Raw genomic sequence first — 25,364 nt, forward strand, 5'->3', positions numbered from 1 at the left:
AATCAATATATTTGAAAATGTAGAAAATATCAAAAATATTTAAATAAATGATATTCTATTGTTTAACAGTGCAATTAATCAGTAACTTTTTTAATCACTTGACAGCCCTATTTCAAATATATTTATTTCCGTTACAACACAGAGTACAAAGTGTACAGTGGTCACTTTATATTTTTTATTACAAATATTTGCACTGTAAAAAAAACAAAAAACAACTTTTCCGTTCACCCTATACAAGTACTGCAGTGCAATCTCTATCATGGAAGTGCAACTTACAAATGAAGAATTTTTTGTTGCATAACTGCACTCAAACAAAATGTAAAACTTTAGAGCCTACAAGTCCATTCAATCCTATATCTTGTGTAGCCAATCACTCAGACAAGTTTGTTTACATTTACGGGAGATACTGCTGCCTGTTTCTTATTTACAAGATCTCCTGAAAGTGAGACCAGGCATCCACATGGCACTGTTGTAGCCTGTGTTGCGAAGTATTTACATGCTAAATATGCTAAACATTCGTATGCCCCTTCATGCTTCAACTGGCAAACTACGCTCTTTTGTTTCATCTTTGTTAAACTGCAGATATTTGTATTCAAAAATAATATAAAGTGAGCACTCTACACTTTATATTCAGTGTTGTAGTTGAAATCAATATATTTGAAAATGTAGAAAAACATCCAAAATATTTATAATACATTTAAATTAGTATTCTATTATTAACAGTGCCATGGAAACTGATTAATCATAATTAATTTTTTTAATCATTTGACGGCCCTAATATACACGTATATGTGGGGTGTGTATGGATGTATGTGCATAAGTTATACTGATATCTATCTACAACCAGGTTTCAGAGTAACAGCCGTGTTAGTCTGTATTCGCAAAAAGAAAAGGAGTACTTGTGGCACCTTAGAGACTAACCAATTTATTAGAGCATAAGCTTTCGTGAGCTACAGCTCACTTCCTCAGATGCATATCGTGGAAACTGCAGCAGGCTTTATATATACACAGAGAATATGAAACAATACCTCCTCCCACCCCACTGTCCTGCTGGTCATAGCTTATCTAAAGTGATCATCAGGTGGGCCATTTCCAGCACAAATCCAGGTTTTCTCACCCTCCACCCCCCCACACAAATTCACTCTCCTGCTGGTGATAGCCCATCCAAAGTGACAACTCTTTACACAATGTGCATGACAATCAAGTTGAGCTATTTCCTGCACAAATCCAGGTTTTCTCACATCCCCCCCACCCCCATACACACACAAACTCACTCTCCTGCTGGTAATAGCTCATCCAAACTGACCACTCTTCAAGTTTAAATCCAAGTTAAACCAGAACATCGGGGGGGGGGGGGGAGGAAAAAACAAGAGGAAACAGGCTACCTTGCATAATGACTTAGCCACTCCCAGTCTCTATTTAAGCCTAAATTAATAGTATCCAATTTGCAAATGAATTCCAATTCAGCAGTTTCTCGCTGGAGTCTGGATTTGAAGTTTTTTTGTTTTAAGATAGCAACCTTCATGTCTGTGATTGCGTGACCAGAGAGATTGAAGTGTTCTCCGACTGGTTTATGAATGTTATAATTCTTGACATCTGATTTGTGTCCATTTATTCTTTTACGTAGAGACTGTCCAGTTTGACCAATGTATATGGCAGAGGGGCATTGCTGGCACATGATGGCATATATCACATTGGTGGATGTGCAGGTGAATGAGCCTCTGATAGTGTGGCTGATGTTATTAGGCCCTGTGATGGTGTCCCCTGAATAGATATGTGGGCACAATTGGCAACGGGCTTTGTTGCAAGGATAAGTTCCTGGGTTAGTGGTTCTGTTGTGTGGTATGTGGTTGTTGGTGAGTATTTGCTTCAGGTTGCGGGGCTGTCTGTAGGCAAGGACTGGCCTGTCTCCCAAGATTTGTGAGAATGTTGGGTCATCCTTTAGGATAGGTTGTAGATCCTTAATAATGCGTTGGAGGGGTTTTAGTTGGGGGCTAAGTTTCCACGATATGCATCTGAGGAAGTGAGCTGTAGGTCACGAAAGCTTATGCTCTAATAAATTGGTTAGTCTCTAAGGTGCCACAAGTACTCCTTTTCTATCTACAACCAAACACTACTCTCATATTTGGGGATTTATAAAAAAAGCTGGTATAAGACGTGCTGGAATTTGCAGTCCTTTTAACTGGTGTGCTTCCTAAAGGCAAGCTGAAAAGCTTCTACAGAAACCATATTTGAGACTCCATACTATCAGCAGCATGTATTCAAAAATAAAAAGGACATGGTTTACACCAATTGTTCAAGTCGCTGCTTTACGTACCTGCGAGATGGGAATTCAGGGATCTGTCTCTCTCTTGCCATAAGGGCTGGTGTCCTTGACACCTAATACTGTCAAGAAAGCAGCTCCTTGCTCAATTCCTTGTGTCAGTGACACTGTCAGTAGTTCCAGAGGAAACACAGAACCCCTCAGTTCAGGCCTTGGCAGATATATTAAAAAGGCTTTCAAGTTCTCCGTGAAAGTATCCATAATGGAAATGTGACCCAGGCTGCCTTCTAATAGCAGTAATTTTTAGAGCCTTAAAGCTAGTGCCCTATATAACATGGGACAAATCTTTATGGAACACAAGCAAATCTCAGGAAAAAATGCCAATTATGCAGGAGGGATTAGGTGGGTCTCCCAGTGATGTTACCATCTTGCCAGAGGAAATAGGACACACCTCACATAGGGGTTTTCCTATGTAGCTCTCTCAGTGCTATTGGGAAGAGTTCAGTAGCTCCACATATGAGAGAGGACCTAGCAACCTTAGCAGCAGGGATGTTGAGGCACTGCGAAAGGGAAGTTAATTTAATTAGGGCTTCATTTTCTCTGTCTGAGATGAGGCCTATTTTATGGCACCATTTCTGTGATTCTGGAAAGGAGGAAGGGCAAGAGAAGAAGAGTGACCTTTTAAAAAGAGAGTGAGAAGAGAGAAAAGAGTGAAGATAAGGGGGAGGTGGCAGGAAAGGAAGTGGAAAAATAAAATAATGAAAACTATGTGTTGACATGCTCACTACTGGCAGACACTAGGGAGAGGGCTGATTGTGCTCCCAGGTGTGGATGGGGCGTGAATTAAAAGCAGCTCTTCAGGGGATGGAAGCATACCAGCATTTATCATTTGCCAGTGTCAACAGCAGGTGGCATGGAGGATCCTGAAGCCCTCTCATTTAACAGCTTTGTCCTAATGGGAAGGTGGACAAACATGTATTTCCTGGTGCCAGAGGTGAAAGTAAGCCGGTGCGCCGTACCAGGGGTGGATCAGCTTCCCCAGCCACAATTTAAAGAGCCTGCGGCTCCCAGCAGCGGCTGAAACCCCCAGCCCTTTAAATTGCTGCCAGAGTCCCGCTGCTGGAGCCCTGGGGTAGCGGCAGCAGGGCTGGGGCTGGGGCGGAGATCTACAGGGCCAAGGGCAGTAGGAGTGGCTGGAGCCCCATCCCCAGAGCCCTGGGGAAGCGGTGGCGGGGCTCCGGGGACCATTTAAAGGACCCAGGGCTCCAGCCACTGCTACTGTCCAGGGCCCTTTAAACCGCTGCCACAGCCGCTGCCGCTGTTACCCTGGGGAGGGGGAAGAAGGCACTTGCCAGTACATGGTGGGCTGGGGCCTGCTCTGACCCCCAGCCCCGCCCCTTCCCCCTGAGGCCCCGCCCCTTCTGGAGGCCAGAGCCAGCCCCAGCCCAGCCCTGTACTGGTAAGTCCCTAGACTTACTTTCACCCCTGCCTGGTACCCAGGTAATTAAAGGGAAATCTACTTGTATTTATCAGCTTTTAGAAAATTAACTTAAAGGGAACATGTGCTACCAGGCTGGCCAAGACACAAGCCTCCCCTTAACTGAAGTTACCTTTGTTTTGGTGAGACTGCCTTCCTCTCGGCACAGCTGGCATAGCTGTGATTTTCCAGGTCCAGATGGCAGTTCCTAAATCATTAACAAAAACAAACAATTGCTCAGCATTACTCTTCCTGCACCCTCCATTTCAATATTATTGCTTGTGTCTGCTACCCTCCACCCTCAACGCAGTTTTCCCTTTTCCTAGTCAATTTGAGGCACAGTCGGATTGCTCAGAAAGCGGGCAGCCTGCAGGAAGCCTTGACTTGTGCACATACACAAACAGGACCGCAAACCATTCAGAAAATCACAGGACAAACTGTTCTTCTGGGAAGAAGTACTTAACTCTGGCCAATCAACTTCCAGAATCCACATCACTGAGTGTGACTGACTCCCTGAATGTTGGCTTCATCCACTGAGTCCTGGAGTGCCCAAAGCCAGAGTAAAAGGGCTACATTTATCAGGTCAACAAGGCTGCTGGGGGGAGACTGATCCTTCCTCCTAACCTGAAGACAGGTCATTGAGCACTTGTGCAGATGGGTCGGGGAGACACACACACACTCAGTCACTCTCTGCATTTGCACCACACTCATGGCAAAGATGTCGGAGCGCTTTCCACAAATTAATGCAAAGTGTAAAGAAGCAATTCTTCTGTCTAGTCTAGTTCGCTGGTGCTCAGGCTGCAGCCTCTCTGCCCAACCTTTGCGCTGACTGTTTCTCTGCACTCGGAGAATGCCAGGGCTGTGGGAGGATCTGGTTCCCAACATGGAAATCCTTACCAGCTCAATTCAGTTGACAGTTACACATCCTAGTAGTAAAGAGTCCTGTGGCACCTGATAGACTAACAGACCTATTGGAGCATAAGCTTTGCATCCTACAAAGTGGGTATTCACCCACGAAAGCTTATGCTCCAATACGTCTGTTAGTCTATCCGGTGCCATAGAACTCTTTGCCGCTTTTACAGATCCAGACGAACAGGGCTACCCCTCTGACACTGGGCATCCTAGTCGTATTTGTTTTGCTTCACTTTCTTTTGCTTTCCCCTTATCCATATGCACATGACACACACACTTGTACTAGATCTCTATAGCTGATGCTTATCCTACAACCGAGCTACCTTGTGGCATTTATTTCACATTTTTAATTAACTTTTTTCCTGTCAGTTGAAACATTTTTAGACGTCCCTCATTCATAACATCTAAGGCTACCATTACAGGGCTGAAGTATTTGCAGTGACTTCCTACTGTTCTATTAGCTTTAAGGCATGTTTATGATCAGAAAAGTGACTATAAAATGGCACTCTCTTATTCAATATTTCTGCTCCGAGCGTGTTAACAGATCGTATTTTACTGTCCCAGAAGAAAATACTTAAACCCTGCAGAGTGGAAACTGCATGGACGAGTGAGTTGGCTTCAGGCAACAATGCACAAACACCATTGCCAACTGAGTTCCAGTTGTAGAATCTTTAGCCCTGGCAATGATGCATGAACCAGGAAGAACACAGCTTGACATTCAGAGCCCAGAACGAAGGAGTCTGCAAGCCTGGAAGCTGTCGGTGCGCGTGCGTTTCAAACCAAACCATCTTTCTAATTGTAAACAGGACCTGACGGACACTGAAGACACTGATGCAGACAGAATATGAAACTTTAATGTCATTTTCATAATCAATTTTCTGATCCTAACTGTGCTTTACCAGGCACACTATTTACATAAGGGTAGAAAAAGACTTAACTTTGATACAGAATATCTTGACAAAGCCCTGGCTGGGATGATTTAGTTGGGGTTGGTCCTGCTTTGAGCGGGGGTTGGCCTAGATGACCTCTTGAGGTCTCTTCCAACCCTAATCTATGATTCTATGATTTTAAGGTTGCATGGATTAAAGAAGAAATTGTGAATACATAACACTTTTCCATCACATTTGTACTTTAATGTTTCAACATAAGCAGAAAAAATACTAACCTGCTCTTCTTGTATGACAGACTGTATCCTACAATAAAAAAAGAAAACGGTAAGTTAGCAGTATCGTTTTATCCACATCTCCCAGAAGGAAATAGCTTGAGTCTCAGATCCATTCTCACTGAAGTCGTTCCTTGTTTTTTTATGGTTTTTTTTAATACACTATTACACATTTTTGTTATTTCTTGAGGTTTATAAAAAACACCTATTTTGAACTCCATATGCTTGCAAACTGTAAAACCATTCATAAACAAATACGTATTAGGGAATACATAATTAGGTGCTGTGGTGTCAAAGCCTATCAGCATGAATGTGGGATGGTCCCCTTACACATTAGTGGCAAAGTCGTTAATTACACTTTGCAACCTGAGCATCAGGTACTGTGATAAATGAAGGGGGGAGGGAATACCTCCCTTTTATGGACACCCAGCCAGACAGTTAGTTGAAAAATCATTCTTGGTAGCTGTTCTCTGCTTGCTTTACCTGTAAAGGGTTAAAAAGTCCCCCAGGTAAAGAAAAGGAAGTGGGACCTGACCAAAAGAGCCAATGGGAAGGTAGAACTTTTTAAAATTGGGAAAGAAACTCTCCCTTTTTGTCTGTTGTGCTCTCTGGGCTGCAGGGACACGGAGCAGCAATGCTACAAGCAGGAATGCTGTGTAAGGTTTGAACCAGGTATGAAAAATTATCTTCCATACCTAGAAGGAATTATTGGGACAGGGAATGTTTAGATAGACGTGATCAGGTTTATTTCTTTATTTTGGCGTGTGGCTCTCCTCTGTACTAACCCCAGATGCTTTTGTTTGCTTATAACCTTTAAGCTAAACCCCCAAGAAAGCTAGTTTGGGTGCTTACTTTTTGGAATTTCTCTTTTAGAATCTAGCAAAAGCCTAAGTTCCAGATGTATTTTCTTTCTTTTTGTTTTTAAATAAAATTTACCTTTTTTAAGAACAGGATTGGATTTTTGTGTCCCTAAGAGGTTTGTGCATATGTTGTTCAATTATCTCAGAGGTGGGCAAACTGCGGCTCGCAGGCCACACCTGGCCCGCAGGACCATCCTGCCCAGCCCTTGAGCTCCTGGCCGGGGAGGCTGTCCCCCCCCTGCCCCGCAGCCATGCCACCATGTGGGCAGCACAGCTGGCTCCAGCAGGGCTGCAAGCTCCTGCTGCTCTGAATGGCATGGTAAGGGGGCAGGAAGGCGGGGGGGGGGAGCAGGGGTGTGGATTAGGGGCAGGGGCTCCCGAGGGGCAGTCAGGGGGTAGGGAGCAGGGGGCGGAGGTTTGGGGAGGGGGCAGTCAGGGGACAGGGGGGTTGGGGTCCTGGGGGGCCAGTCAGGGGTGTGGATAGGGGTCTAGGCAGTCCGGGGACAGGGAGTGTTGGATAGGCTTGGGAGTCCCGGGGGGCAGGGGTGTGGATAAGGGTTGGGGGGGCAGTCAGGGGACAGGGAGCAGGGGGGCTTGGGTTGGGGTACTGGGGGGGCGGTTTGGGGTGGGGCGTCCCAGGAGGTGGCAGTCGGGACAACGAGCAGGGGGGTTGGATGGGTCAGGAGTTCTGAAGGGGGCAGCCAGGGGGCAGGAAGTGGGAGGGGCCGGGGCCAGGCTCTTTGGGGAGGCACAGCCTTCCCTACCCGGCCCTCCATACAGTTTTGCAACCCCGATGTGGCCCTTGGGCCAAAAAGTTTGCCCACCACTGAATTAGCTGGTGGCAACAGCTGATTTCCTTTGTTTTTCTCTTTCTCAGCTCTTTCTGGAGGGGGGCAGTGAAAGGGCTTGAGGGTACCCCACAGGAAGGAATTCCCAAGTGCGCCTTTCTGGTTTCAAAGGGGTTTTGCATTTGGGTGGTGGCAGCATTTACCAAGCCAAGGTCAGAGAGAAGCTGTAACCTTGGGAGTTTAAGACAAGCCTGGAGTAGCACGTATTAATTTTTATAATCCTTGCGGGCCCCCACCTTCTGCACTCAAAGTGACAGAGTGGGGATTCAGCCTTGACAGGTGCCCATCCCAAACTCATGCTAATATAACCTTTAACCACACCATCATGCATTTAATATACATTAATGATGATCTGCATAAGAAAAATACACACTTAGGCTCATGCTGTTTCCCTCCTTTATGACATATGAAGGAGACCCAAAAAGTTTTTTCCCCTCCCCAAAAATGTTTTCTTCTCTGCATTATTTTTATATAAGAAATGTAGATCATGTCTATCTGGGAAGACTATGATGAGAACTAGTGAAATAACATCACAAGAGCCTAGAACAAAAAGAAATGAGAGGGGAAGGGATGTTTAGTTAGACTGTGTTAAATGGCTTTTGGTAATATCTCTTTAGCTTCAATAACTAATTAACATTTTGGAAAAAAAGAAGTCTTTGTTAAAGGTTCAATATCCCCACAACTTCAACTAACATGAAAGCTTACAATATTCTTCCTCTTACATTCTCCCCATAAATCCTCCTGCAAAACCAGGGAAGACAGGAGTTCATATTTCTGATATATTCCAAGTAAAAACAAGGAGGGGGAAAAAAATCTTAAAACCTTCCAGGCTATTTTATATACTATAAAGCAGCTAAAAAGGGCACAAAAGCCCAATTAATAAAAAAAGATCCTTTTCAGGTCCCCTGTAGTTTATAATAACCTGTCTCACACAGCATTTATTTTCAAAAGTGATATTTGAAGGGATTATATAAAAGTGTCTTTTACTATGCTTTGAACAAAATCCAGATTATAGACCTGGTTCCCGACTACAAGAAATATGAATTTAAAATGTCTACCCATTTGAACACGAGTCTTTACCTCATCTCCAGGTTTTTTTAAAAATAATCTTCCCGATAAACAAAAACCCAGCCAAAATAACATAGGCTTATTTTCTGCTGTTGTGTTCAATTCACTTTAGCACATTTAAAAAAACTAAACTCTTACCTGAATGAGATTTTTACATTAGTATGTTCGTAAGGATTTTATTTTTATTATAGAAGCCATTTCTCTCTAGAAACCCGCACCCAGCCACCCCCCTCTAAAAAACACAATCTTTAGGCTCCAATACATCTTGTTCTTGGTCCTCAACATTATACTATACCAAAGTTGAATACAAGAACAGGGTTTTTTTCCTGACGCACTAGTACCAAAGGGGCATGTCCCTGCAATTTCAGATTTGTGAATGCAGAGCTCCTACCCTGCCAAGGCCTAAAAGTCAGCCTAAGGGATAATGTTCTCCAAATGAAGAATTACAGCCATAGATCAGGTGGCTCAGAGGTAGCTGGGAGAGGAACAGGAATCTCTTCATCACCTCCCCCATTCCAGAGCAAGAAAACCTGATGCCTGGCAATGGAATCTGTGTCCCGACTCAGTGCTGTGAAGTAGGCACAGTGGAGAACCTCAAACAGTGGGCACAAAGACAGTTGCAAACCTTTGTTTGGTAGAACTGCAGTACTCGACAAGTCCCTGAGTGTGTTACACACCCCTAACAAACCTCTGAACCCCACAAAAAGCACAGTGGGAAAGACAATGCTGGAGTCTTTTCCAACAGTTTGAGAAATAAACCATATTGTGACCTCCTTGTATGAGGCAGACTACAATTGAAGAAGCCCAAAACAACCTCTAAAACAGGAAACTTCAAGTACACCAACTCCTGTGTGCACCAACCCCAGAATCTCTCCTAAAATCCTGAAATGCCAACTTCCCACACTTAAAAGCGAATCCCTGTTTCTCTTCCAGGTTACTGTGTAATTGAGAAGAGCAGATCATACCACCCTGTAACTTTAAAATCTCAAATTACAAGTGTCTTCACTTCAATCAGAAACGTTTAAACTTCACTTAGAAGATTTTAGCATATTGTTTTATTTAGGACAAGAGAAAATGACTAAGTTTCTCAGTGAGGGTTGGAGTTTTTGTTTTTGTTTTTTTTAAGCGAAAGAAAAGGGTAAGCCCACAACAAAACTAAATTCTCACCAACACAGTAATTGGTATCTTTAGCTGAGAGCTTAACAAACTGCTTTTCACATTGCAGAGAAGAACAGAGACAGGAGGAGGAACTGTGAAAGTGAGAAAAAGGGGATATCTTTCCATACTTGTTTGGAAGAACAGCATTTTCCCCTCTTCCAGGCTCTCCCAGTCTGGCATTTTCTTCCTGGATTTTCTGCTTCCCATCCTGTCAAAAGAAAACATATTTACGAGTCTTTTGAGTATTTTACTAACTGCACTCTTACGCATTTAGACTGGGATTTCCAAGGCCGCTTAAATGGCTTAGTGAACACAAGTCCCACTGACTTCCAATGGGATCTGTATCTAAACCACATGGGTGCTTTTGAAAATCTACCCTTTGACCTCTCACACCATTGTGGTATACGAGCACCAATCTAAGCACACTAGCTGTTTGCCTTCCTCTTGCTGGGCAGAAAAAAAACTGAAAGATGTCCAAGCTGGCTTCAGATTTTTAGAGAGGTAATCTAACCTTTTTTTTTTTCTTTGAACTGGGAAGGAGGAAGCATAACCCAGCCACCTGGACTGATATAGCAGAAGCAGGGAGGGTAAATATCACTTGATATTTGTCAAAATAAATCTATAAATGAGACAAAGGCAAATCCCCAACCAAACGCAGCATTACTTTTCAACACGACTAAGAAAATAAACTGCTATCTGTATTAGTGAGGGTAGGAGCATGTTAGAACTTTCTCAGCACTATCCATGCCTATGATAGTTGCTAGAAATTTGAACTACAGCTTAGACAGGGCATTAAACTGCTGTTAAAATAATATACCTGTATAAAAGTAAACCGTCCATAGACCACGAGACACAATTAAAGGAGCGGATCAGTTACATAAATAGATACTTCTGTAAATTAATCCCATTTATTCCTAAAACAAAGATATGAATGTCCCATCCTAGTCAGTGTTCCACAACAACACATAAATGGAGGAGGGTGATCCCATGAAGAAAAAGGCACATCAGAAAAAGAAAATCAAACCCTGAAGCAACGAAACATGTACAACGAGAGAAAATAATTATTTTTGCCTTGCAGCTGAATAGCTTGCTTTTTTGGAAAGATCAAACAGCAGCAGGTTTTGAGAGCCAGCTGCAATAAAATTTTCATTCTGACACCTTTTGTTATCGTAGCGTAACGGCTGTTGATATACACAATGCTTTTGACAATTAAGTTATCAAGACACATTGCATGTACATTGCAGCACCTGTTCTTTCAGGTGGCTAATCTTCCCTGGGTTTCCCCACAAGACTTCAGTAGTACTACTCTCTCCATGGAGGGCTTCTTTAGTTCTTCAGTAATTTTTTCTTTTTAAACCAGTAGCATTGAGAACACTTTTTTTAAAAATCTAGCAGAGTACAGAAATACCCTGTACTATTTCACTGTCTTCATACTTGAGAGTTATGCTGTGTCTCAGGAAAAGCTGCTCTTTTCCTGACACTTCCCAGGAGACAGCCAAGTCTAATGATGTACAACAAGACAGCGAGAGATCAGATTTTCAAAGTTGTTTTAAGACAAGTTTAGTTAACATGAAAACCAATTTTTTCTTCAAGAATAGAACTTGCAACTTTGAAATACTGCTCTTATGCATTAAAAAGCCAGCTTCATTTCTTGAGTTGTACTCTCTCTCAGACAGTCAGCATGGTAACTTCCTGCTTATGATAATGTGAAATTATTTTAAAGTGATTTACTCTTAATGAGATGTAGTGATTAGAGTATCTTTTATACTGCATTTTTCTTTAGTAAATAGTGCTGATGAACACAATCAATTTCAAGATTCTGTCCAACACCTGGGAGGGAGGGATACACTCTTATAGTACAACTAAACTTGTTGCTCTTAAAAAGACCTATCTCAGGCTGATAATCAAGAAAAATTTCAATTTCATGGTGTGTGAATTAAATACAAATTTATATGAACTTTTTGTATCCTGACTTCTACCCTCATACCTTTACTACTGCTGCACAACAGCAACACATATGTGCAGTCACACAAAGCTCAGGGTGAGACAGTAGCTAAAATTAAACCATATGTAAACGTGAACAGTGACATTACCATTTTTAATTGCATCTTCTGGCAGCCCTTGCCTTGGGCTACTGTGATTTTGTTTTCTTGGATGCCCTGGTGGATTGGTGACCATCGGTCTCTTTCCCGTTTCAGTTCTTGTTCAAGTTGGCCCCTACAGTATAACAAGAGGGAATCATGGATAAATGAACTGATTTTACAGCACGCAATATGCACAGCTATTAAAAAGGTGATTTATGTTTTTAGCAAAGAAATTGCCATTACCAGAATTTTCAGAACTGTACACCTCTGAACAAATTATCCCAATGCATGTTTAACAAGCCCACAATGCATAGAGTCTGAATCTAAATTCTGGATCTAATACAGTCTAACTTAATTTTGTTTAGATGTATGAAATATGCACCTGTTCACTAAGTCTGCAGGTCCTTAATTAAAATAGAGTCATATTTTTAACATGCTACTGCCAACAACAGTATACAAACTGCCACAGTAAAAACAGCATGAAATCAGAAGCAACATCTTCAACCAATTTCCAGGGACATCCTTAAAGAAGCTTCCCCTCCTGCCCCTCACACAAAACCTTTGTAACTAGGGTGCTTTCCACCATGGCTGAAGATTAAAATTAGGTTGTGTCGGAGCAACTGAGTTCTCAAGCAGAGGGTTCTCTGCTGAGTACCCTGTCAGCAAATCCCGAGTGTTTGAGTCTAGGGACTGTTAAGCAAGAGCACATCAGCTGATCATAGTGCCATGGTCCTAAATGGGGTGAGGTGTGAGCTCAGGTCGCTGAAGCAGAGATAATATACTGTTCCATAGATGGGTATCAGCACCTTGAAATCTACCGTAATACACTCCTTCTAGCCCTCTCAGCGGTCAGGCCACTGATTTGCACACGAGCTGCTGCGGAAGGTTCCAAGGTTAGCCCTCCAGCATTGCTGTAAACCAAGGCGGAGGTGACAAAAATATGGGTGATAGCAGTGAGTTCATATTGGGGAGAAATAAATTGTAATCAGCAGCCGAAGCACAGGTGGAAGAGATCATTTTAGGTCACTGACACCAGCTGAGAAGTCAGAAGTGAACAACCGCAGACCCTCAAAAATGGGGATCCTCCCATACGCTCAGGTTGCCTCCTCAAGCAATCAGAATCAGGTTGGTCTTATCTCATCTTGCTCTCATTCTAATCTGTCTTGGCCAAGCACTAGAAAAGCTGTGACAACATGGTGTCTAGGACCAACAAAAGGAGATGTAGAGCTGCATGTTGTCAGCGTACTGATGGCAGCATAGCCCACCCACTTTCTTCCCCAGCAGCCTCACCTCCTCATTGAACAGGAGGAATGATAACTGAAGACTACAGAACACTGCAAGAGAGCCCTCGGAGCAGATAGGTAAGAACTCAATGTAAGTGATGGAAATCCCCGCTCTCAGGACTTTTAGAAATACACTGGGCAGAACAGGAAAATATACCGTAGGGAACAAACCTGGCTCCAAAAGTCAAGGTAAGTGAAGGGCAATAGGTAACAAAATCAATGTCAAGGGATTATTTTTAGAGAAAGAGGCTAACAACCGCTCTGAAGAGACACCAGCATCCTGCCCTCCTTAAAAAAAGCATGCCCTATTTCCACCAACAGTGCCCATACCTCTCCAGTTGTTTTTACAAATACAGGTGTAGCTAGCACATAACAGCCTAAAGCTTCCAGACCACATCCAGGACCCCAGGGAATAGAACTGGGTGAAAAAACACTTGAGACATGGATCGGTGCCCACTGATGCACTCAATACCATACAAATCAGAGTGGTCTTACTCGTAAAATTGTATGAAAACTCATCAGAACAAAAAAGAGTTTCCTAATATGGCAATCCAGTTCAAGGAAGCAGTTTACTACCAATATAGCTATCTCAAGGGCCTTGTCTACCAACAGAATTTGAACTTAAATTAACTAAACTGACTTAGAAATCAAAACTAAATAAATATAAATACAGTGATAAAAGAGAGTGTCCACACAAGGTGCTTGCACTGATTTAGCTGAATTAATTTCTAAACCAATTTAGTTAAATCAGTGTGACATCTGTGCGTAGACACAATCTAAAACCCCTTTTACATCTGATAATATTGTTAGCAGTAAAGACATAAAGACTAGCATTTTTCATCCTGTTGGATGCAGTCTAATTATACTATTGGCAAAATTTTCAAATGTGGGCACATAAAATGATGTGCTTGTGGGAATAGCGATGTCCTTTGTGTGCACAAATGAGACCTTATATATATTCGTTAATAAAAGCCCCATCAGTCCTCACATCCTCCTCCCCACTGTAAACATTTTGTTTTGTATCACTTCACTTTATTGAGGTCCCTCACGCTTCTTTTTGCCTTAAGGTGTCTGCTAAAGAGAAAGAGGTCAAAGAAGGCAGTAGGAGACAATATATTTTATCCAATGATGATTCATAGTGACCTTGTCATGGGCCAGAGAATGTATCGTGTATGCAAAATGAGAGGCCATCTTCTATTTCATGGTAAAAGGGTTTGTATTTTCCTGATATTAGTAAACTGACAACTCTGGAAGAGGAATGTGATAGTTTTTCATGCTGAGTTTTCTGTCCTGGACTTTCAGGTCTTTTTTTGGTTCCCAACAAAACTAAGGCTGTTTGTGGATTTAAAAAAAAAATACAGGTTTATTTATTACGTTGGTGCCCAAGGATATTTATTGTCACAGTCTCCTAAAATAGTAGATTTACTTACTGGTGAAAAAGAGGAAACTGTAGATGATACAATAGCTCTAGCATTCCTGATTATGAATAATCACATTGTTTGCTGTCTATTCTCTCTCTAAAGTTTATATTCTATAATACAAATGACATTATTAGAGCAGAACTGCACACTGCCAGCCTCTCTTTATGAGCTTTTAAATGCCTGGAGAACATTTTTATATTTAATTTCCACCCAGGGTGTTCCTCAGACAGCTTTTGTAACAAGATTTTTCTTCTTTTAGCATTCGATGGTGCACTGGACTTGTATTATTCTTGTCATGTTTCCGGATTACATATTTTGTAATTTTCTTTAAAAAAGGGGTAAGTTTTAACAAAAATGCACTTGCAATTCAGATATCCACATTTGAAAATTTGGTCCACAACGTATCGAAGCACTTCCCCATTCTAAGGTTACTCTGCGCCTGTCTAGAATAAACACACTCCCCCATTTACTATGGGTTTTCCCAGACATTTCTGACCTGGCAGAGAAAGCACACCCAATAAATACATTAGAAAATGGTCTCTTCACCGCTGTTTGGTGAGCTGTTCCACTTCCATCTGAAGACTGTTGATCTTGTCACCAAATTCCAGCTTGAAGAGCCGGTTGTCCTCCTTGGCAGACTGACGTTCTCTCTCTGCCTGTCGCAATCTGGATTTGAGCCACATGAACTTGTGATAAAAAACAAAAGCCATGGTGGGGAGGAAGACTGAATTTAAACAAACAAAAATAAACCCAAAAAAAGGAAAACAAATTGTATGGTAAAACAATGGGAAGGATGAAAATATTCTAAAGAAAGACAAAATGTAGGTGAACCAGGCAGAAGAAACTCTGATTTTCAAGGTTTTTTATTCTATTACTACAGTTTACAGCTATTAGATGATAAACATAAAACATTTTATCCATATTCAAAGCAAACCTCAAGTACACAGAATTTTAAGTCAAATTTTAATTTTAATGTACGTTACATTTCAGCTTTACATATGTAACTGGAACTTGCAACATAGGTTATCTACTATATTTAGAATTAGTGCATTTTCCTGGTCTCTTCCACAACTATCACATCAGATTAAGCACATATGCATTTACATCACAGCAACCTATACTCTGGATCAAATATTAGACAAGTTGCCAGATATTTAAGTCTTCAATCCTACTATAGCATTACTGTGATAGGAGAAAGTTTATTGTCCACAAGAAGAATTTGGTGGGGGTAAGGGGGTTGTAACAATCCTAACTAGCCATTTGGGTACCCTAATGAAAGCTTTTATTCTGCAGATGATTCAAATAAGTTCAGAATAAAAGGTCACAGGTTAATTTTGTGTTTTCAGACATGTGACTCAATAGCGACCCTCAAATACTTAGTTGTTATTTTCCAGGGAGTCTTATAAAGTCTGCCATTGTGCAGTCATCAATTTTACAAGCTAAGGGGCGATACCCACCTGTGTACTGGAGGGCAAGATTGAGCCTCACAGATTTTTAAGTGTGTCCAGTGTGAATTAAATTTTTCCAGCTGCATGATAGTCATATAAGTCTCCCACTATGTGTCAAGGAGTCCTATTCTACATGACAGAGTGGGAAATTTACATGAGACAGAATTTTTGCAGGCAATTCACAAGGACAAAAAACTATTAAACATAGAAAAAACCCGAACTTGATTTCTTGAAGCAAAGTATTTATAGAATTATTTACACCCTAAAGCCTGTATGGGACCAGCATGGTGACCTCTTGCAACCATAGGGAAGAGGACACTAACTTAGAATATTCCAATCTACAGTTTTAAAAAAATTTGAAGTGAGACGTTAAGCTTATGATTATTTTTCCTATTCAGAGCCATTTCTAAGCTTTAGTTGGTCTTTCATTATTTTGCCAGAACTCTCAGCAAATTCCCTATTTGTACCAAGCAACAGAAACTTAGAAGCAAAGGTAACAAGTGTAACAGTGAAAGTCTGCTATTTTGTTTTATTTGTTATAGGCTAGTTACTCCGAGACAAGGACTGGCCAGCAAAAAACTACTTGTTCCACTCCTTCCTCTCTCACATTTATTTTAATCCTAACGTATAAAGAGCAGAATATTTTTGTAAAATGTGTAATTATTCCTTTTCTAGGAAGAGGAGAGACCAACGAAACAACGGTCTCTCCTCAGCTTCCTTCAGTTAGGAAGAACTGCAGTATATTTCTAGAGGGAATTATGGCAGAGGTAGAAGGCAATGAAAAGATAAGGAGGTTCTACTGTAACGTTACTCTAAGACATCTAGTTACCAATTCTGTCTTCATGAAGTTTAAAGGAATCTATGGTTGATTTACCTCCCCACCCCAAGTCACTAAGACAAAATTGTTGCAAGCAGTCTTGGTTAACGAGGACTGGATCTTCATAGTGATGAGATATTAAGATGTAATGCCCATTTGTTAAACCCAAAGAACAAAAGTGAAAGGGTAATGGTTGGGAATATGCACGTAACTACTTTCAACTACTTCCAGGGACACATTTTCTTTGTCTACTTCATAACTAGAGAAAACTAGTTTGGCTTCCCCAGAACTGGCCAATCGGATATTGGCACAGAACCACACATCTAGTACCGATTCACTTTGAAGACTTGTGTTGTATACAGTACGTATCAAAGGTATGTACAGAGCCACAAATCTCTCATTCCTTAAGCTTTCCTTCTGTATTTATTGGCCAACTCATCTGTAGTTTAACAAAGTTTATGTGGCAAATTAGGGCGCTTCTACCAAATTTTCTATCTCTGAAAAAAAAAGCCCAAAGGTTTTAAAAATTCAGCGAATTCCTAATTAACTTTAAATGACAATTAACATTTTAACAGTTGCTTTTAACTATTCTTAAGGTTTTTCCCCTCATAACTAAGTTTCGATGTCAGAGTTGTGAGGTGACCAGTTGCAAAAATGCCTAATGGTGCTTCTGGATCAGTTTGTTTGCTGCACTATTTAAGGTTTTTGCCTGTTTCACCAAATCCTTTTCACTATATGAAAAATGTCAGAATGATGATGTGTGGGAAATGGAAAAAAAATAAAAACAGTAAGAGAGAAGTTCAAATCAGTTAACTGAACAGATATTGTAGTACATTCAATATATGTCTGTATACATTATGAAAAGGCAAACATTGCTCAGAGCCACTCAGAAGACTACAGAAAACCCCTCAGAAGAGTTTGATGAAAGTTACACACTCTACAATAATCATCCTTTAACTGAATAAGGTAATAATTATAAAAAAAACCTTAACTATTCCCCTTCTGACTTTATTTCCAAATGAAACAGCATTTATCTTTAGGAAATGCACCTCTCGTGCCCGCTCGTATCATTCAGGATCATAACAAGGGAATGGATGCATAGGTGGAGACACTTTGGACTAAATAAGTACAGTTCCTTTTGAAGTCAGTTCACACCAGCTGAACCCTCTGTGAAAGCAACTATAAGAAGCTCAGCTCCAAAGATGTTAAAGAAAAAGGATGCAATCCCCTGAGGCCCTCCTCTGGGAGTGGTTTTACGTCTGACCTCAGAATCCATCCCAATTATGTGAGAGTTGGTAGTGGGCTGTCAGCACTGTCTCACTAGGATAGGTGTTTGAGAATGTGTCCTCATGGCGCTAATGGATATGGTTCCCATCCGCCACCTCTGCCAGCTCCTAGTGCCAGAAACAGTCCTCTCCACTCCCACCCACCAAGGTACTTTAACTGTGCTTTCTTGCACTTCAGACCTCCCAGAAACAAACATGGGTCTCAGTTTTCATGGAGATGGACGTTCCAATTTTAATATAGAATAGTTTCAAAACCAGAACTCGAGTCTTACGTACCCATAAGCATATTTCAGATGTGACTGTTGTAATCCTTGTTCTTCATGCCCCCCACTACCGTATTGCCATCCCTGCCATGTTGTGTCTAATATAGACTGTATGCTTCTGAGAGTCATCCATTTGTACAGTGTTAGTGGTGCTGTACAGGCCTATTTAAATTAGCAATAGGCAATTAATTACCCAGTGTTACATCTTCACATTCAACAATGCGGACAAGGACACCCATAATTAGCTTTTATATATACACTGTGTATGCTCGGTTTGTGTGTATAAAACAAGCTTCTACAATAATTGATATTTTAGCAGGATGTTCTCATTTATGGAGGATTTTCCTGAGCACACAAAACATGTCCTTGCTACCAGTCTATCACGGAATTACTGCTTTAGGGCCAAGTCCTGCTCTCCTTATTCATCTGAATAGTTCCACTTACTTCCATGGGACTGTTCAGGTGAATAAGAGCAGTAGGATTTGATCCTTTGTTGTAATGCCCAGTTCTGCTCCCATGCTATTCAGTGGGAATTTTGCCATGGACTTCGCTAAAAGCAGGCCTAGGCCACTAAATGCAACTTGGGTAATATTAACGTTTCAAAAAAATATCTATAAAGGACTCTTAGGAATAGCACTTAGCTCTATGTAACAAGTTTATATAAAAATATGCAATTTTAGCACCTTCAAAAGTATACCACATACCACAGGGACACATTTATATTTTGTAACAACAAAGTTTCATTTTTACCTTTGTTCAAGCTGTTTAATAGTAGCAGCCATCTGATTTGTCTTCTCCTCCAAACGGCTGTTTAATTCACTCTTCTGTTTCACTCCCAGGTCTGAACTCTGGAAAGGAAAGTTACTTAATGTCTTCAGTAAGCAGTGGTAAATATGAAATAAACTACATTGGAAAATGAAATGGAATTGGTGATGCTAAAACATGTAAGAAGGAGTGATCCAAAGGGCAAAGATTGGAAGCAAAGATTAATAGTGTGGACAAGCATTTCCCCATGTCCTGGTAAGTGACTAAGTAAACAAACAATTTTATTTTATGTATTAAAGTATTATACCTGAACCACATGGTATGGATTGATGTAGTATCTATCAATATTACACCATCAATTGTGTGGCACAAGAGTGCCAGTTGCCTGAACTGTCAACCGTCTGGCAGCTAATTCTGTTTATGGTTTTGAAATTAAGTTGAATACTTATTTCTCTGGGCATTAGCTGTCTGGTTTTGTCTTAGTAGTCTGTTCTAGTGGATTTCAGTGATAAGTGGAACTGTATACATTAAAATAATAGATTTTACTAGATAGACACTATCATGGTTTTGTTTTTATAAATACATGGGTTTTACAGTGATATATGTTTACTTTTAGTTTTGGTCATTAAAGCTTTTCTTTAGAACTGACTTTGGTTATGCTGCAGGCGGTCCTCTAGAAGCAGAAGTTATAAGGACTATGATGTTGAAAGTCTCTGTCCATGGTAACCCATACAAATAATTTCATTTTATCATTATACCACAGCAAGTGATACTCTGTGTGTTACAGTAGAGAACACAAAAGGAAACCTCATATAGGACGTGACTGAGGGCAGCCCAAGTCTAAACTGGCAAATGAAATTAGGAAGTAAAACCACAGGCTACAGATTCTGAAAATGTTGCTGTGACCTCCTTGTTTCTACAGTTACTTAAAACATGTGCTCCAGTCTAGAGAAAGGAGATTACACACTGTTGTATACAGTTATTTGCACTAATAAAAGTGAAATACAGTAGAAAAGGAGCTTGCCCACACACCATCTCCCATAAGTGTTGGAAAAGATCCATCTCCTCAGTCTCTAGCACGTTAACAAGGGAACACAAGTGGAACTACTGAACCCTGAGCAGCTATGCAAGCTGCTCCAAAAACAATATCAGGTGATGGGTAAGGATGTCTCAGCAGCATGCTACCAAAAAACTCTCAAAACAGCCATGTATTAGGGGAAAATTATTGTCTTACTATTCAACAGATAAGTATTTAGATATCATGGGATGGTTTTTCCTCATAAGACCCTACATCTGGTGAGCTTTTATTTTTATTTTTTAAAGGTATGAGCCAGCCTTGTAGTGCTGGCAAACCACACGATGACATGAAGGATCCAAGAACAGACTGACTTTCTACAGACTCCACTGCTTCCAGACCAAGTCACGTTCAGCTTTCCTCAGTTAGAAAGGTCAGCCTCAAGGCAGGCTGAGCGTGGAAGGAATCAAATGGAATCCATAGTGAGATTAAAAGATGGGGAAGGATGGAGCAAGGACGAAAAGAAAAGGTATACAAGTGACCCTCTTCTTCCCTCATGAATGACTTTCTGATAAGAAAGAAAGTCTAGTTGGTTCCTACATGCCATATCTACAAAGGGACCATTTCATTAGCTCCCTTCCCTACCTGCAGCTTGAAGGAGAGTTCATGCTTTAGTGCCCTGAGATCATCTAGTTGCTGCCTGAGTGCCACTAGTGCATCCTGCTTCTCACAAACATCTTTTTCCAGCATCTTCATGGCCAGCTCCATCTCCTGTCTCATTCCAATCTGCACCTCTAGTTCTTTTTCCACATCCTGAAACACACACATTATGTTTCATAACCAGTCTTCTGACTAGAACATGACTGAACTAATGTGTGATAATCCACCCTGCCCTTCACCCCATCAACACATACTATTAATCATGTTGCATTACAAATATCTTATTGCCATTATAAATAGAACTTAGAAATTAAATTAAGGAAAACAGATGCCATTACAGCTAAGTATTACAGCTATGTATCTGACTTCACTGGCAACCAATCAGAAAGCTCAAGTTGGGCCAAATTTATATTTGTCATTAGGGAAATGTTTGCAGACCTCTTATTTCACAAGAATACCCCTTTCAACCATTTTCCACATCCTTATCTCATGTGCTGTATAACAATAGTTGACAGGTGTCCATGTTGTAGGCTCAAGGATATCATTTACATTTCTTAAATACAAAAATAGAAATACAATGCATGTTTTGTGTGATGTTGACCCAAATCTGGTAAGTATTCTGCTGTGAAGCAGGAAAATTACTTCTGGTAGATTTTTGTTGTAAAACAAAATGAAGTTATTAGGCAAGGTTATTAAGCAAGGCATTTTGGAATACTATCACCTTTACTTGCATCTTGGACCATAACACATACCCTTTGCAAAAGGTAATTGTTAGACAATGAATGACTACATAAAATATTAATACTTTATCGAATTCTGAGTTTAGACCAAGCTTACCAGCCGTAGCTGAGTCTCCTCCTTTAACTGTTTTCGTGCTTCATTCAGTGCAAGTCCATCTGCAGTTCTGTCTTGCTTAGTCACCTAGAGTTAAGAGAACAAATCAGATGGAAATCAAACTATCAGAATCATCATATTTGTCAATTTGCTTCTGCCATTTTCAAACATTGATAGTCTTCACTAAGTTAATGCAGCAAGTAACATCCTTGTGACATTACTATTTCCCTCCGCCAACACGTGTTATTTAATGCAATAATGTATAATCAGTCTAGCCATTTGCAGGATGTAGAGAATAGGATTTTAAGTAGGAACAATTTATAAAGTCGGATAAAATATCTTTATAATTTCCAAAGGTAGAAATAGATTCCATAGTGGATACCAACATATTTTATCTGGTTAAGTAAAAACTTTGAAACAGTTCTATGGAGTTCCCCTTGAATTTAGAAAAAAAGATGGGATTGAGTAATGAGTGTGTCAATGGCATAAGTGAAATTCTCACTTAAGAGAAAAAAGATTCATAACATACACACACTGACCTTACGATTACTTTCCAAGAGGTAAGAACTTTCTTCTTTAACTCGTTCCATCTCTTCTTGCAGAGTTATAATCCTGTTGTTTGCAACTGCAAGCTGTAAACAAAACCAGAGAATTGTAACTTAGACACTGATGTTTCACTTGGCTAGATGGACAGCTATTTACATCACTTAGATACCAAGGTGCTCAGTCACTCAGATATAAGAGTGATGGGTGCAATATGAGAATCTTAACAGTAGAAAGATCTTCACTGGCCTACTTGGGGCAGTGGCTCTTTGTCCTATTCCCTGTTGGAATTCCTGGGAAAAAGACATCCATGACCAATAGATTACTTATTTTAATACAGAGGATCCTGACAAGACCATGATTCTTTTGTACAGTTCATGCGAAACGCATGAATTGATATGATAAGCAACACAATGAATTAGCGGTGTGCTACAGATAGTTTTGGTGGGCAGAGCTGTTACAATGTCAGTTATCATTTTAACCAGTATGGAGACTCCACTGAGTGACCACAAAATAAACTGTTTATCAACAAAATACTTTGATTTGCAATTAATTTGGTAGGAGATATGAATACATTTGATTGGCAGAGCATGTGAATTTTGCAGGCTTTAAACAAAAGGCCATTTATTACAGTATAACCAAAAACAGCAGCACAATCATGCTGCCTTTTAAAGTACTCAGTTTTTAATTGCACAATATAACAACTTTTCTTCCTTCCCCACATGAGTAGATACAGTCATCTCCATTAGTGAAAGTGGATGCCAGAGGAGAAGACTGCAAAACTTTTTACATTTGTAACAGGACCATCTGAATATGTATATTTGGAACTGTTCACTAACCGGATGTATAAAGCTATCTGGAGTAAGCAAAACATGAAAATGTAATGCCATTATTGTCCTTTTTCAGAGAGTATTTTAATTTGTATTATCATAGCACCTAGAGATCCTAATTGATATCAGGATCCCTTTGTGCTAAGAGAGGCTACATCCCAAAGAGCACGCAATCTAAACAGACAAAAGACAAGAGTCCAAACTCATTATTCTCCATTTCACATGGGAAATGGAGGGAAAGTGATTAACTGACTTGTCCAAAGTCATACAGGAGGCCTGTAGAAGAACGGGGAAGATTAGAATGCATGAACTACAAAGAAAAAATGGAAAAGGAAAGAAAAAAAAATTATACCTAGATTTGTGTATTGACTGACCTAAGTGACCAGTCTGTGGGGGTTTTCTGCAGAGTGACACATTTTTATTTATATTCAGCAAATTTTGAGCAGATACAGGAAAAGTCATCATTACATTTCAACATACACTATGACAACACCGAGTAAGAGCTGATTACAGAAGCAGATATTTACCAAAGAAATACATTTTTAAACAAAACATCCTCTGAAAATTTCTTCATAAATTCCCAGTTCACTGAAGATATTCATAGATTCACAGGTTCCAAGGCCAGAATGGACCACTGAGAGCACCTAGGCTGACCTCGTGTATAACACAGGCCACAGAACTTCCCCCAAATAATTCCTGTTTGAACAAGAGAGTATCTTTCAGAAAAAGATCCAATCTTGATTTATAAGTTGCTAGTGATGGAAAGTCTACCACAATCTTTGATAAATTGATCCAGTGATGAAATTACCCTCACCTTAAAAAAATTATATCTTATTTCCAGTCTGAATGGGTCTAGTTTTGACTTCCAACCCTTGGATCTTGTCAAGCCTTTTTGTCTGTTACACTGAATAGCCCATTATCCACAATTTGTACTTCACCTAGGTACTGAGAGACTCTGATCAAGTCACTCCTTAACCTTCTCTTCATTAAGCTAAATAAGGTGACAGTTTGAGCTCCTCAAGTCTAAGTCAGGTTTTCTAATCCTTTAATCATTCTTGTGGCTCCTTCTTTGAACTCTCACTCATTTAACAACGTTCTTCTTTAATTATGAACACCCATACTGGACATTTTATTCCAGCAGCGGTTACACCAGTGCAAATACAGAGAAGTAAAATAGCCTCTCTACTCGAGATTCCCCTGTTTACACATGCAAGGATCACATTAACCCTTTTGGCCACAGTGTCACACTGGCAACTCTTGTTTATCTGATTATCCACTATGACCCTCACAACTTGTTCAGAGTCTCTGCTTCCAAAAATAGAGTCCTCGGACTTGTAAGCATGGTCTACGTTCTTTGTTCCTAGATATATACTTTTGTATTTGACCACATTAAAACACATTGTTTGCTTGTGCCCAGTTTACCAAGTGATTCAGATCACTCTATCAGTGACCTGTCCTCTTCATTATCTACTACTCCCCCAATTTTGGGGTCATCTACAAACGTTATCAGCGATGATTTTGTGATTTATTTTCCAGGTCATTAAAAAAAAAGAAAAAGAAAAAAAAGGTAAATAGCTAAAGGCCTACAACTGATCCATGTGAGACCCAACTAGAAACACACCTGCTTGATGATTCTCCATTTACATTTTGAGACCTATCAGTTAGCCAGTTTTTAATCCATTTAATGCGTACCATGATAATTGTGCATCATTCTGTTTTGTTTTTTTAATCAAAATGTTGTGTGGTAGCAAGCCAAGATGTCTCATACAATGCATTCTGGGACACATTCTGATGCCTTCCATAAGCAGAAAGTATCAATCAGATTTCAGAGGAGAAAATGTTTGTTTGTTTTTTAAATAGTTAATTTTAAAAAGCATTCTTTTGCTGAGGGTCCTTCATGCCTAGTTAGTGGCAACAGACAACACAATCCTGTGCTTGTCATAAATATAAAGGGAAGGGTAAACCCCTTTGAAATCCCTCCTGGCCAGGGGAAAGCTCCTTTCACCTGTAAAGGGTTAAGAAGCTAAAGGTAACCTCGCTGGCACCTGACCAAAATGACCAATGAGGAGACAAGATACTTTCAAAAGCTGGGAGGAGGGAGAGAAACAAAGGGTCTGTGTCTGTCTGTATGCTGCTCTTGCCAAGGACAGAACAGGAATGGAGTCTTAGAACTTTTAGTAAGTAATCTAGCTAGGTATGTGTTAGATTATGATTTCTTTAAATGGCTGAGAAAAGAATTGTGCTGAATAGAATAACTATTTCTGTCTATGTATCTTTTTTGTAACTTAAGGTTTTGCCTAGAGGGGTTCTCTATGTTTTTGAATCTAATTACCCTGTAAGATATCTACCATCCCGATTTTACAGGGG

At 40.3% G+C, this 25,364-nt stretch overlaps 1 protein-coding gene and 1 long non-coding RNA gene across 11 annotated transcripts in view; one reads left to right on the forward strand and one right to left on the reverse strand.

Moving 5' to 3' along the window:
* Positions 1–25,364, reverse strand: part of RUFY3 (RUN and FYVE domain containing 3) — a 97,070-nt gene that overhangs the window by 19,047 nt on the left and 52,659 nt on the right. For 5 of the 10 annotated variants that reach the window (XM_073340391.1, XM_073340390.1, XM_073340396.1 and 2 more), the window contains 9 exons: positions 22,164–22,256; positions 21,628–21,711; positions 20,776–20,943; positions 19,101–19,198; positions 15,083–15,202; positions 11,842–11,965; positions 9,877–9,956; positions 5,818–5,845; positions 3,874–3,948 (listed from right to left, as the gene is read on the reverse strand). In XM_073340391.1, the coding sequence (XP_073196492.1) occupies positions 3,874–3,948; positions 5,818–5,845; positions 9,877–9,956; positions 11,842–11,965; positions 15,083–15,202; positions 19,101–19,198; positions 20,776–20,943; positions 21,628–21,711; positions 22,164–22,256 (870 nt within the window). Of the gene's footprint in view, positions 1–3,873; positions 3,949–5,817; positions 5,846–9,876; positions 9,957–11,841; positions 11,966–15,082; positions 15,223–15,383; positions 17,533–19,100; positions 19,199–20,775; positions 20,944–21,627; positions 21,712–22,163; positions 22,257–25,364 lie in introns of those variants that run through there. The other 5 variants (XM_073340398.1, XM_073340399.1, XM_073340400.1 and 2 more) reach the window with 3 other exon arrangements.
* Positions 11,847–25,363, forward strand: LOC140910139 (uncharacterized). Its single transcript, XR_012158429.1, has 4 exons — positions 11,847–12,040; positions 13,117–14,319; positions 19,190–19,370; positions 20,439–25,363. It is a non-coding gene; the product is annotated as an uncharacterized lncRNA (long non-coding RNA).

The sequence above is a fragment of the Lepidochelys kempii genome, chromosome 4 (assembly GCF_965140265.1).
Source record: "Lepidochelys kempii isolate rLepKem1 chromosome 4, rLepKem1.hap2, whole genome shotgun sequence".
In the NCBI taxonomy this organism is placed as follows: Eukaryota; Metazoa; Chordata; order Testudines; family Cheloniidae; genus Lepidochelys; species Lepidochelys kempii.